General features: G+C 41.7%; 1 protein-coding gene across 2 annotated transcripts in view; it reads left to right on the top strand.

Annotated features, from left to right (window-relative positions):
- The window catches only part of DNA2 (DNA replication helicase/nuclease 2), a 58224-nt gene that overhangs the window by 3200 nt on the left and 40322 nt on the right, over window positions 1–14702 (top strand). The window contains exons 1-4 of one of the 2 annotated variants that reach the window (XM_029245062.1): window positions 6278–6404; window positions 8129–8314; window positions 9468–9651; window positions 12105–12250. In XM_029245062.1, coding sequence (XP_029100895.1) covers window positions 6331–6404; window positions 8129–8314; window positions 9468–9651; window positions 12105–12250 — 590 coding nt within the window. In that variant the 5' untranslated portion in view covers window positions 6278–6330. Of the gene's footprint in view, window positions 1–6277; window positions 6405–8128; window positions 8315–9467; window positions 9652–12104; window positions 12251–14702 lie in introns of those variants that run through there. The other variant, XM_029245063.1, reaches the window with a different exon arrangement.

The following is a 14702-nucleotide window of genomic DNA, read 5'->3' as shown; positions in this document are numbered from 1 at the left end:
TGTGAGCCACAACTACTGAAGCCCGCGTGCCTAGAGCCTGTGCTCCGCAACAAGAGAAGCCACCACGATGAGAAGCCTGCGCACCGCAACGAAGACCCAACACAGCCAAAAAAAAAGTAAATAAAATAAATAAATTAAAAAAAAACTTATAAAAAAATATATACTTAAATTTAACAAAATATGTGCAATAGCTTTACACTGACAATTACAAAATGTTGCTGAGAGACATTAAAGAAAATCTATATAAATGCAGAGATAAACCAGGTTAATGTATTAGAAGTCTCTATATTTTAAAGAAATCAATACTTCTCAAATTGATTTTTAGGTCTAATGTAATCTCAATCATAATTTCAACAGGCTCTTTGTAGAAATTCACAACCTGATTCTAAAATTTATATAGAAATGTGAAGGACCTAGAATACCCAAAGCAATCTTTAAAAAGAACAAAGACATACAGCACCTGTCTGTATGACTTACTATAAAGCTGTAGTAATCATGACAATGTGATACTGGCATAAGGAGTCACAAACATCAAAAGAACAGAATAGGGGCTTCCCTGGTGGCTCAGTGGTTGAGAGTCCACCTGCCGATGCAGGGGACACGGGTTTGTGCCCCGGTCTGGGAAGATCCCACATGCCGCGGAGCGGCTGGGCCCGTGAGCCATGGCCGCTGAGCCTGCGTGTCCGGAGCCTGTGCTCCGCAACGGGAGAGGCCACAACAGTGAGAGGCCCGCGTACCGCAAAAAAAAAAAACAAAAAAAACAACAACAAAAAAACAGAATAGAGAGCCGAAATGGACCTATACTTATATAGCCATTTGATTTTTTTAACAAGGTGCCAAAGCAATACCATGGGGGAAGGGTAGTCTTTTGTACAGGTGCTACTGGAAAAACTGGATATGCACATGGTTGGGGGAACGGGGAGGGGGGAACACGACTCATTCTCTACCTCATACCACACACAAAAATTAATTTTAGATGGATCATAAACCTAAATGAAAAATAAAACAATAAACTTCAAGAAGAAAACAAAGGAGAATATCTCTACTTCCTAGGGGTTGGCAAGGATTCCACAGGTCACAGAAAGCGAAAAGCGTAGAAGAAAAATGGATAAATTAGACTTCATAAATATTACAATTTACTCATATCTAAAGATCTTGTTACCGAACCAAACTTGGGTCTGCTCACCACTGCAGTAAAGCTACTGACACTGGGTTGTGGTGAAGGAAAGTGCAGCATTTACTATAAGGCGCCAGTACAAGAAGGATGGAGGGCTCATGCTCTAAAAACCCCAAACTCCCCGAAGGGTTTCAGCAAAGCTTTTTTTTTTTTTTTTACATCTTTATTGAAGTATAATTGCTTTACAATTGTGTGTTAGTTTCTGCTTTATAACAAAGTTAATCAGTTATACATATACATATGTTCCCGTATCTCTTCCCTCTTGCGTCTCCCTGCCTCGCCAGGTGAGGGGGTGGGGTCGCAAGGTATGTGATCAGCTTGTGAGGTAACAGGGTGTGTCACAGGGGTTAACATCATCAGTCAGGCTCCCTCAGGCCTGGGGGCTATGTGTTCATGATCATCAGGTAGTTAGCACCTTCCAGGGAGTTCCCTGGTGGTCTAGTGGTTAGGATGCCCGGCTTTCCCTACTGTGGCCCAGGTTCAATCCCTGGTCGGGGAACTGAGATCCCACAAGCTGCATGGTGTGGCCAAAAAAAAAACCAAACATCTTCCATTTGGTGGGGGGTTTTCACGTCTATAGAACTACTCAGGAAATGTGTATCAGATACTATTATCTAGGGACTTCAGAGAGGAGCTAAAGCAGAGGATTTGGGGAAGGCCCATAGGGTCCTGCTGGGTTACAATCTTGTTAAGAAAATGAATAGGCAAGCGACAGATGGGGAGAAAATACTCACAAAACCTATCTGACAAGTCTTTTATTAGAATTATATAAAGGATTCCTGGGGAATTCCCTGTGGTCCAGTGGTTAGGACTTCGAGCCCTCACTGCCGAGGTCCTGAGTTCAATCCCTGGTCGGGGACCTAAGATCCCACGCTGTTTGGCACAGCCAAAAAAGAAAAAAAAATTTTTTTGTAACTCAATAATAAAAGGACAATGCAGTTAAGAAAAAAATGGGCAAAGGATTTTTTAAAAAGATTTATTATTATTTTAAAATTTATTTTATTTATTTATTTTTGGCTGCGTTAGGTCTTTGTTGCTGTGCTCGGGCTTTCTGTAGTTGCTGCGAGCAGGGGCTACTGTTCATTACGGTGCGCGGGCTTCTCATCATGGTGGCTTCTCCTCTTGCGGAGCATGGGCTCCAGGCGCGTGGGCTTCAGCAGTTGTGGCTCACGGGCTGTAGAGCGCAGGCTCAGTAGTTGTGGCGCACGGGCTTAGTTGCTCTGCGGCATGTGGGATCTTCCCGGACCAGGGCTCGAATCCGTGTCCCCTGCATTGGCAGGTGGATTGTCAACCACTGCGCCACCAGGGAAGCCCTATTTATTATTTATTTATTTTATTTATTTTTGGCTGTGTCGGGCCTTAGTTGCGGCATGCAGGATCTTCGTGGAGGTACGCGGGATCTTTCCTTGTGGCACGTGGACTCTTCGTTGTGGTGCTCTGGCTTCTCGTTAGTTGTGGCGTGTGGGTTTTCTCTCTCTAGTTGTGGCGCGGGCTCCAGGGCGCGTGGGCTCTGTAGTTTGCGGCACGTGGGCTCTAGTTGAGGTGCGCGAGCTCAGTAGTTGCAGCGCGTGGGCTTAGTTGCCCTGCGGCATGTGGGATCTTAGTTCCCTAACCGGGAATCAAACCCGCATCCCCTGCGTTGCAAGGCGGATTCTTCACCACTGGACCACCAGGGAAGTCCCTGGGCAAAGGATCTGAACAGACATTTACAAAGGAGGATATACAAATGACTGAGCACATGATAAAATAATTTCATTAGTGATGGGGATGTGCAAATTAAGACTGAAAAGACTGATAGCATCAAATATTGTCAAGTATATGCAGAAACTGGAATTCTGAAACATCGTCAGCGATAGTGTAAAATGTTACAACCACTTGCATAAAGGTCTGGCAGTTTCTTATGTTAAACCTAAATATAAACCTACCCATGGCCCAGAAATATCACACCAAAGTATTTACTCAAGAGAAACAGAAGCACACATCCATGAAAAAATGTATACAAGAATAATAGTAGCCACTTTATTCAAGATAGCAAAATACCGTAAATAATCTAGGTGTTTGTCAACTGGAGACTGACCAAGTAGACTACTATTCAGCAATAAAAAGGAACAAACTGCTGGTTTATGTAACAAAATGGATGAATCTCAAAAACATTATACTGAGTAAAAGAAGCCAGATACAAAATAGTACATACCATGTGATTTTCATTATATGAAGCTGTAGAATAGACAAATCAGATCTCTGGTGAAAAAAAATCAGTTTAGTGGTTGGGTTTCCAGTAGGGATGGATGTGGGAATTGCCTGGGAAGGGGTATGAGAGAACTTTCTGGAGGTGATGATAACATTCTGTATCTTAATAAGTATTGGTGTCAAACACATTTGTCAAAATTCATCAAATGGTACACACAAGATTTGTGCATTTCATTTTATGTAAATTCTACAATTCACATATGAAATTTACACAAAACATTTAAAGTACCACAGACAAAATATTGAACTCTAGCTAATGATGTGCATGCTAAAGTGTTCAGGGGTGAAATGCACTGATGTCTGCTATTTTGAAATGCATTTAAAAAGAAAAACTTGAATTCATGGATGGATAGAGGGATGGATAGATAGATATACATTGTGATAATGAATGATAACATTTGCTAAAGATAGCAAATGTTAATTGTAGAATTTAGGTGATAGGTATATGGTGTTCATGATATAATTCTTTTTGTTGTTGTTGTTGTTTTTTTTGCGGTACGCGGCCCTCTCACTGTTGTGGCCTCTCCCGTTGCGGAACACAAGCCCCGGACGCGCAGGCTCAGCAGCCACGGCTCACGGGCCCAGCCGCGCCGCGGCATGTGGGATCTTCCCGGACCGGGGCATGAACCCACGTCCCGTGCATCGGCAGGCGGACTCTCATCCACTGCGCCACCAGGGAAGCCCCATGATATAATTCTTTTAACTTCTCTGTACATTTGAAAGTTTTTATGATAAAATATTAGGAAAGGGAAAAGAATAAATTGCAGGGAGACAAGAATGGAAGCACATGTGAGAGATGATTAGGTAGTGACAGTGGAAATGGAAAGGAATGAAGAGATTTAAGATAGTTTTAGAGGCAGAATCTATGGGTCTGCCTATGGATTGGATGTGGGTAGTAACAGAAAGGAATCAAGGATGATTTCTGGGTTTCTGGCCTTATCTGCTGGGTGGTTAGTGCTATTACTGAGAAGAATAATAGGTTTGTTGGGGAAATATAAAGTTCTATTTTAGGGAATTCCCTGGAAGTCCAGTGTTTAGGCCTCTGCACTTCCACTGCAGGAGGCCTGGGTTTGGGGAACTAAGATCCCTGCAAGCCTCGCGGCCAAAAAAAAAATTTTATTTTTCCATTTTGGCCATGTTAAAGAAGTTTCCCCCTTCCCTCCAAGTGTAGATGTCAGGCAGGCAGTTGGACTCTTGAATTTGGAGGAAAAGCTTTGCCTGTAAATATGAATTTGAGAATTGGCAGGATAGAGATGGTATTTAAAGCGATGACAATGGGGCTTCCCTGGTGGCGCAGTGGTGGAGAATTCGCCAGCCAGTGCAGGGGACACGGGTTCGAGCCCTGGTCCGGGAAGATCCCACATGCTGCGGAGCAACTAAGCCCGTGCGCCACAACTACTGAGCCTGCGCTCTAGAGTCCGTGAGCCACAACTACTGAGCTCACACGCCTAGAGTCCGTGCTCCGCAACCGGAGAAGCCACCGCAATGAGAAGCCCGTGCACCGCAACAAAGAGTAGCCCCCGCTCACCGCAACTAGAGAAAGCCCGCGCACAGCAACGAAGACCCAACACAGCCAAAAATAAATAAGTTTATAAAAATAAGTAAAGCCATGAAAATGGTTGAAATAGCCTAGGGAGCTAGTAGACAAATAAAATTTTCAGAACTGAATTCTGAGGACTTTCAACATTTAGAGATTGGGCAGAAAAATGAAGAGACAGTAAAGGAGATTGAGGAGGGCCTGCGATGTTGGAGGAAAGCCAGTTGATTGTGGCATCACAGGTACAAAATCTGTAACTACTACAGGCAAGGATTTTCCATTCTTGTTTTTCCAGGAAGTTGATCATAACTTCTTCATAATTTTATATGAATAAACATGAATGTGAAAGATAACTTTTGATAAAGATTATTTTAAGTTGGGTGAAACCCTTAGGAAGTGATTTTACACATTTCTGTATTTTTAAAAATATATATTTATTTATTTAATTTGCCTGCTCCGGGTCTTAGTTGCCACATGCGGGATCTTCCTTGCTTCGTGTTTAGTTGCGGCATGTTTAGTTGTGGCAGTGAATAGGAGTTGAAATTGGATATAGCCTTGAAAAAAATTCTTTAAAGAAGTTTTCCTCAGGAGGGTGGCCAAGAGAGAAAAGGTTCCATCAAGGTAACATCATTTCAAGATGAGAGATACTGGGACGCATTACAAGCCAGGGAGCGATCCAATAATGAGGGCCAGATTGAGGATAGTAGAGAATGAGGGAATAACAGAAGAAGTAATGCGCTTGAGAATGTAAGAGGCCTTGGGATCCCAAGTAGAAGTAGAGGGATTGCCCATTGATAGGAGGAACGCTCTGTCCACTGCTGAAAAAAGTGGAGAGAGGTTATAAAATGGGGAGGAGATATTAGTGGTTTTGTAGATTTAGTCATGGCATGATGAGGAAGTTCTTTTCTGACAGCGTCCATTTTCTCAGTTGAGCCAGAAAAAAAGGAGGACAGGTTGTTTTCCAAAGAGTGAAAAATTCCGTAAGCTAACAAGGGACGCCTTGGTTTGGGCAACTGCAGTTTTGTTTATACTAAGTGCGTGTGTCGGACTTGGGTCGGCGTGTCGAGAGAGAGGGAGGGAGGGGAAGGGGGAGGGGGAGAGACAGAGACAGAGAGAGACAGAGGAGCCGGAGCATTTAGTCTGGGCTAGATTACGAAGACTCCCTGTCTTCCAAACTCTAAGGCAAAGGAGCAAAAGCGCCTCACGCGCAGTGCGCTGGAGGGACTGCCCGCGCAGGTCACTTGGGACCTCGGCTGGTCGGCGCATGCGCGCGGCGCCACGCGGCCTCGCGCTCCTTTTCCCCCGGTGTGTTGCTCCGGGTTCCCCTGAATTCACCTGGCGGCAGTTTGAGGTCTCTGCGCTCGGGATGGAGCAGGTGGACGAACTGGAGCTGTTAATGGAGAAGAGTTTCGGAGATAACGCTGCGCAGCCGGCGGAGCTGTGAGCGGAGCGGGGGGAGGGTCTGGGAACAAAGCGGGAGATTTGAAAAGAAGGGAGCGGGAGAGGCCGCACCCGCGCCTCCGCGGACCAGGGCTGGGGCAGAGTAACCAGGCTCAAGGGACGCCCGACGAGCCTCCGGAACTGGGGTCTGTTTCCTAGGGTTCTCTTTGGGGCCAAGCCCGGGACAGGGCTTGAATACTCTCCCTCACCCAGCAGTTCATTCTTAATCTTTTTTTTTTATAGATGACTTTTTTTATTCTTTCAGCTTTCAAATATTTTCAAAATTTGTATCATGAACATATATTGTTTTGATAATGGAAATACCCCAAAGAAAATAGAAGTGATTAATTGTTATGGAGAAAATTGGGTATGGGGAAATTTTTTCTAAACATAAAACAGTAAGAAATCATAAAATAAAAAAGAAATATTCAAATATCCAATTAAAACACAGGAAAATATTTAGCATCCTTAAAAATAATTTCAAAAATTGATTTTTTTGGATATTCTTAATCTTGATATCACCACTTTCCTGAATTTGGGGAGTCCTAGCCACCTTAAATATCTTCATAAAACGAAATTGCAACTGCTAGACGCTTTTCTTCATGTTTAATTGGAGAAAGTTATCCCGGGGAGAAATCTGCACCCTCAGAGCGGCTTAAATGGTCGGGGAAATTGACCCACAAGCATAGTGTAGAATTGTCAGTAGTAATGATATTGAGGCTAATTATTGTTGACGGAGCTTTGCGCTTTGAGTTGTGATCAGCACTACCTTTTGCGAGATCCTTAAAGCGTCCCAGCTGACCTTGGGAAGTTCATGGCCTGAGGCTATGTGGGTAGGTGAATGAGGAATATAACCTAGGTGGGTTACAAAGGTTGGGTGACAAAGGCAGTTTTAGGGTAAAGTTTTAGGGTAATAACTGGAGAGATAATGACTTTGGACTGTCACTGATAAAGACTGCAGTCAAACTGGAAAGATTTAAGAGGGACTTGATGTTTTCTAGAGGAGAGATTAGAGTATTTTGCAGTTTTCAGGCGGCTAGGATCAGTGGATAAAAGAATTGTGAAATCGACTTGCCCATTATAAATAAATTTCTGAGTTACTCTATGAAGCAATGGTTAAGGTGACAGGTATTAATCTTGCTTTCTCTACAAAGCATAGGCTAGTTGATCCCCAATGAGGTTTTATAGAATGATTTCCTGCATTAAATAGTAGGTTGGACTAGGTGATTTCTAAGTACTCTCCTAATTGAAAGATTAATATAATAATGAAGCTCACAGTAGGACTTCCAGCAAACCACCCACACTATATTTTTCCATAACAAACATCTTTTATTTACAAAAAGATAGTGTCCTAGACATTTCCTTTCACTTGTACTTTGGGAAGGTTTGCACCAGTGGTAGGAATTTGTGTCTAATATTTTTCAATTTACCATTCGTCCTCATAATCATAGATGTCCCAAAGAGCTCCTCATAGAGCTTATATTTGGAAAAATCCATATCATAAGTATGTTTTAAATGGCACTGCTTCTGGGAAGTTTTTATAATAGGAATTCTGCTATGCCCTTGCTCTCTCTCTCTTTACCTCTTTTAGCCAATGGTCTTGTGATAAGCTTACCGGAAGAAACAAACCTAGAAAACTAGAAGGTTGGTTTGTAGATAAAAGAGATTGGATGGCTTCTTATTTCATGCTTGTGCTACAGTAGTTTTGTATGTGTATGCTTTAGATTTCAGAAGAAGAAGGTGGAAGCTTCCTTTTCTAAAGCAGTTCTGAGCCGAGGAATGGATAACCGGTACCTGGTATTAGCAGTCAATATTGTACAGAATGAAGAAGGAAACCATGAAAAGCACCTAATCATCACTGCTTCACAGTCGCTAGAATGTAAAGAACTGTGTATCCTTAGGAATGACTGGTAATTTTTGTGTGACTTTGGGCGTTCATCTGGCAGAGTCTTAAGGGTGCCGTCTTACAAACTATCACATGGGCTTGTGTGGCTGTTGCAATAATTTAATTGTTAATAAAGAGAGTAGATATGAACCTGAATTAATTTTGCATAAGGATTGTGCCTATTACACCAGCATCTCAAGTCCCTTATTCCAAAACTTGATTTTTATTGTCATTTGAAAATCAAGTACAAGGGGATTTATTAAATCACTACTTCCTATTTCCCAGTGCTTTCTGGGACTGCAGCTTAAACCTCATTTAGTTCTCACTAAGAGGAAAACTAATCACAGCATAAGAACATCCTTAGGGCTTGCCTGGTGGCACAGTGGTTGAGCGTCTGCCTGCCGATGCAGGGGACACAGGTTCGTGCCCCGGTCCGGGATGATCCCACATGCCGCGGAGCGGCTGGGCCCGTGAGCCATGGCCACTGAGCCTGCGTGTCCGGAGCCTGTGCTCTGCAACGGGAGAGGCCACAACAGTGAGAGGCCTGTGTACCGCAAAGAACATCCTTAGACTCTAGCTGTTGCTTCTCAAGCAGTGTGTGGTATGTGAGGGGTGAAGGGGAGATGCAGAGAAGGTGGAGGTCTAACTTTGTCTAGGCTGCAAGTTGGATGGTTTGAACTAGATAAATATGATTTTGTTCTTGGTACATTGTGTTCGGCTTCATGCCTCAAGGCTTATAGAAGCTGTAGGTATAAGTCTTAAGAATGAGAGAACTATTATGAGAACAACCTCATCCATAATTGAAGCTATACACTGTTAATAATTTGATAGCTTTTGCAGTAGATAATGCAAGACCCAGAAATTTAGAAATACTTATTTCTTTACATAAGATATCCAGTTATTTGTTTGTTTTTTAAAAATATTTATTTATTTGGCTGCGCCCGGTCTTTATTACTTACGGCACGCGGGATGTTCATTGCTGTGTGCGGGCTCTTAGTTGCGGTATGCGGGATCTAGTTCCCTGACCAGGAATCGAACCCGGGCCCCCTGCATTGGGAGCATGGAGTCTTAACCACTGGTCCACCAGGGAAGTCCCTCCAGTTATTTTTGAAGCCTCCTTAATATGTTTAAATGTAGGAATCTAAACTATGTATACTTTAATTTTGCTTTATTTTTAGGTGCTCTGTACCAGTAGAGCCAGGGGACATTATTCATTTAGAGGGAGACTGCATATCCGATACTTGGATAATAGATGAAGATTTTGGATATTTGATTCTGTATCCAGACATGCTGATTTCTGGCACAAGCATAGCCAGTAGTATTCGATGCATGAGAAGAGCTGTCCTGAGTGAAACATTTAAGGTGAACAATATTAACAGTCAGTGTTTCCACAGGGTCTTAAGAGTTCACAGAGCACTTTTACACTCTTACTCAATCCTCCCAACAATCCTGTGAAGTAGATGGTATTAATCAGCTGTGTTTTACTGATTGGGAAAATCAGGAAGTTAAGTGACTTGCCCAAAGTTACTGTAGCCAGTGAGTGGCAGTGTTGGGATTCAAGGCCAGGTGCCCTAAGATCCTTTGAATCTTATTCAACATTTTGTCAAATAATTAATTCTAATAATAATATAAATTTCAGTGATAAAAATTTTAATTTAATATATCTGGGCATTTCCAAACTTGGCTTCATGTGATTGCCAGTGAACTAAAAGTAAATGTGAGAGTCTCTTTTAAAAACATTATTATGGAAAGTTTCAAACATACGCAAAGAGATGATTATAATAAACTCCCATGTACCCATTTTGCTGTTCCCAGACATTGTATTATTTTGCAACTAAATGAAAGCTGAGGATTTAAAAATATATATAAACACAGTATCTTTATCATACACAATAAAATGAACAGTAATTCCTTAAATTAATCTAATAGTTTTATCTCTAATGTCTTTTATCAAATATTTTTTTTATTCAGTTCGTTTGTTAGCATCAATATCCAAACGATATTATGTTTGGTTGATATGTCTCATAGTTTCTTTTAATCTAAATTCTGCCTTACACCCACTCCCTTTGTTTCAATGCCATTTCTTTTTTATTTTTTGGTTGCACTGCACGGCTTATGGGATCTTAGTTCTCTGACAAGGGATTGAACCCAGGCCCTCAGCAGTGAGAGCACGGAGTCCTAACCACTGGACCGCCAGGGAATTCCCAATGCCATTTATTTTTGAAGAACGTGAGTTTTATTTGTTAAGTTTCCTCTTCCTCCCAGGGTATTCTTTTAATTATACAATTAGTCTCTATGTCTGTAGAAAACCAAAAAATACAGCTAAGGGCTTCCCTGGTGGCGCAGTGATTAGGAATCTGCCTGCCAATGGAGGGGACAGGGGTCTAGAGCCCGTGCTCCACAACAAGAGAAGCCACCGCAATGAGAAGCCTGCTCACCACAATGAAGAGTAGCCCCCTCTCACTGCAACTAGAGAAATCCCGTGCATAGCAATGAAGACCCAATGCAGCCAAAAAAAAAAAATGCAGCTAAGCAAGAAGAATAAAAGAAGGAAAAATACCCAAGTAGATTTTCTAATCGTCTTAGTTATCACTTATTTATAGTTTTTTTAAAAAAATCAGCTTTTTTCTTCAATTGTGGGGATGCTATTAACTTCTCTTTTAACCACATATTATAAAGCAGACCTGAATATTAATATTTTAAAAACCTTATTTTGAAATAATTTTAGACTCACATAGAACTTACAAAAATAGTACAGAGAGTTCCCTGTAAATTAATTTTTAAAATTCCTGATGGGTGTCTTGTGGACTTTTTCTTTTTTTTTTTGATAGTTTCAAGGGGATGGTCCAGGCTAATAAAAGAGTTAATTGAAAACTACTGTTTCTTTTTGAGTGGCGAGAGTTTGTCAAAAATCTCTGCTGGGGACTTCCCTGGTGGCACAGTGGTTAAGAATCCACCTGCCAATGCAAGGGACACGGGTTCGAGCCCTGGTCCGAGCGGATCCCACATGCTGCGGAGCAACTAAGCCCGTGCGTCACAACTACTGAGCCTGCGCTCTAGAGCCCGCGAGCCACAGCTTCTGAAGCCTGTGCACCTGGAGCCTGTGCTCTGCAACAAGAGAAGCCTCTGCAATGAGGAGCGCATGTACCACAACGAAGAGTAGCCCCCGCTCGCCTCAACTAGAGAAAGCCCACGCGCAGCAACGAAGGCCCGACACAGCCAAAAATAAATTAATTAATTAAAAAAAATAAATTTGAAAAAAAAAATCTCTGCTGTAGAGAATTCCCTGGCGGTCCAGTGGTTAGGACTCAGTGCTTTAACTGCTGGGGCCTGGGTTCAGTCCCTGGTTGGGGAACTAAGATCCCACAGGTGTGTGGGGCAGCCAAAAAAAAAAAAATCTCTGCTGTAAGTTTGTTTCATGTTTGAGTATTTTACTCACATGACTTTATGATCTATGCGTTTATTGACTTTTCTATGTGGGTTCATTATAAAGTGAAATTAGAGATGAATATGTTAAATATTTGAGACCACATTGAACTTTCTCATATAAGTAATTTTAATTTTTTTCAAAATGGAAATATACTGATTTGAAAATAATAACTTGTAAAATAATTCAGGTAATTCTAAATTGAAGAAAGTGAAAGTCACCTATAATTTCACTCACCAGAAAAAAAAATTGTTTCATATTTTGACATTTGTCTCACCAGTGTACTTTGGTTATGGTGGTTCGATAGGTTAGGTAATAAATGTACGATCACATCTGTTGATACGTTGTGAAATAAGATATTTGTGTGATTTTTGGTTTTTTTTGGTAGAGCTCTGATCCAGCCACACGCCAAATGCTGATTGGTACCGTTCTCCATGAAGTATTTCAAAAAGCAATAAGTGATAGTTTTGCCCCAGGAAAGCTACAAGAACTTGCTTTTCAAACTGTTCAAGAAATAAGGCATCTGAAGGAAATGTAAGTAGTTACGAGAGGAACTATAGATACAGTTTTGTTATATAACTTCTTTCCTAGCATCTATAAGGTACTTGGCTATTAGACTATTAAATATAAATCAGTATAATACTAGAATGCAGATTTCAGGGCTGTAGTATCCCACTGCAATTCTGTGAAGAGCTTCTGAAATTTCAGAACAGGAATTCTTTGGCTAAAAATACCTAAATATTCTCTATATGCATAATAGACTCCACAGCTGCACTCAGAGTGTGAACTTTTTGTTTTACTTCTAGAAACAGTGTGACATCCTGAAAATTGTATGGGGCTGGGAGTCAGATGAACCTCCTTTCAAATTCTAGCTTTGCCAATTTAATGATTGAACTAGTTACTGAAAGATTCTGGAAAGGGTGATAATACCTGTTTTGCAGACTTTTTGTGACAATGGAGATAATGTATGTAAACCCACAAATGGCTAGTCATTGGCATTTTATGAGTGGCTACCTGCAGAGGGATTGGCATATTCTCTATTTCTTTCTTGACTCCTACTGCAGTCCATCTTTTTTTCACAGAAATTTTTTTATTAGTGGTGATTTTGCTTTCCAGACTAGTTGATACAAACCTACTTTTCCCAGATATAATTCTACATTTCACTGTGTAAATGAGAAAAATGTGTTCCATAATTCTACACTTATTTACTAATGACGTACAATCTATTGTCTTAAAAACATTTTAGAACCCTGCCCTATGTCAGGCACTGTGTTAAGTGCTTTTTAGCTATCTTATATAATCTGATAGCAACCTGTTATAAAGGAAGAAATGGAAGCACAGAGAAGTTGTCACTTGGTTACAACCACACACAGCATGGCATTCAGAATATGAATAGATATAATAAAGTTTTTGCTTAAGAGTTCTACTTATTGCTTTAGTTGCCACTTTGGTTTTCAAATTAAAAAATTTTTTTGTCACACCCTAACCGGGATCTGTTGTGTATTGTATGGATCATTGTCCTGAAACAAAACATATCAAAACTTAGTGCCTTAAAATGACAAACATCTAACCTGTTATCTCATAGTTTTTGTCAGTCAGGAATTTGGAAGTAGTTCAGCTGGGTGGCTCAGGCTCAGGGTCTCCCATGTGAGCTGCATCTGAAGGCATGACCGGGCAGGAGCATCTGCTTCCGTGATGACTCACTCACACGTCTGTTGTGGCAAGGACTCATTTCCTAGCTGGCTGTTGGCAGGAGGCCTCAGTTCCTTGCCACATGGGCTTCTCTAGGGGGCTGGCTGATGTGTCCTGGGACACAATCTGCTTCCTTCAGATTGAAGGGTCCAAGAAAGAGAGCAGGAAGCCACAGTGCCTTTTATAACCTAGTCTCTGATTGCTATGATGTCACTTCTGCTTTTTTTATTCATTAAGTACTCATTACTAAGTCTAGCTCTCCCTTAACAGTAGGGGAATTAGGTGCCATCTTTTGAAGGGGGTGTCAAAGGATTTGTGGACATATTTTAAACCACCACAGGTATTCAGGTATCAGGTAACCTGATCAGTCCAGAACCCAACGTGAATATAAGTATGAAAGAAAACAAGGATTTTGAGCAGCCTTGCTCAGAATTCATGTCCTTGTATTAAACCTTGTGCATGTTACGTAATGGAATGTCTCTTATGCCCTCAGCATCTGTTATTTTTCATTAATATCTAACAGTCTTATCTGGTTTCTAAGATGCGGGAGAAAGGTACCTTCATAGTCATTAGGAGAGCTGATAGCTTCATTACTGTGTAGGAAAGGAGAAACTTTTTTTTTTTTTTTTTGTGGACCTCTCACCGCTGCGGCCTCTTCCGTCGCGGAGCACAGGGCCACGGCCCACGGGCCCAGCCGCTCCGCGGCACGCGGGATCCTCCTGGACCCGGGCACGAACCCGCACCCCCTGCATTGGCAGGCAGACTCCCAACCACTGCTCCACCAGGGAAGCCCAGGAAAGGAGAAACTTTTAAAAAATATAAGAACTATGAAGATCAGAATTTTGGTTTTTTTGGGTTTTTTTTGGCCACACAGCGCGGCTTGAGGAAACTTAGTTCCCTGACCAGGGATCGAACCCATGCCCCCTGCAGTGGAAGCACAGAGTCTTAACCACTGGACCACCAGGGAAGTCCCTTTAATTAATTTTTATTGGAGTATAGTTGCTTTACAGTGTTGTGTCAGGAATGTATTCTTAGCAGATCCTTGAGTATCACTGAATTATATATATATGTTTTTGGAAGTATAGTTGATTTACAACGTTGTGTTAGTTTCTGGTGTATAGCAAAGTGATTCAGTTATTTATACATATACATACATATATATTCTTTTTTTTTTTTTTTTTTTTTCGGTATGCGGGCCTCTCACTGTTGTGGCCTCTCCCGTTGCGGAGCACAGGCTCCGGACGCGCAGGCTCAGCGGCCATGGCTCACGGGCCCAGCCGCTCTGCGGCATGTG

The sequence above is a fragment of the Monodon monoceros genome, unplaced genomic scaffold (assembly GCF_005190385.1).
Source record: "Monodon monoceros isolate NGI ecotype Baffin Bay Population unplaced genomic scaffold, NGI_Narwhal_1 Super_Scaffold_4, whole genome shotgun sequence".
Lineage (NCBI taxonomy): Eukaryota > Metazoa > Chordata > Mammalia > Artiodactyla > Monodontidae > Monodon > Monodon monoceros.
The sequence above is the reverse complement of the archived record's forward strand: the minus strand, read 5'-3'. Positions and strand labels throughout refer to the sequence as shown.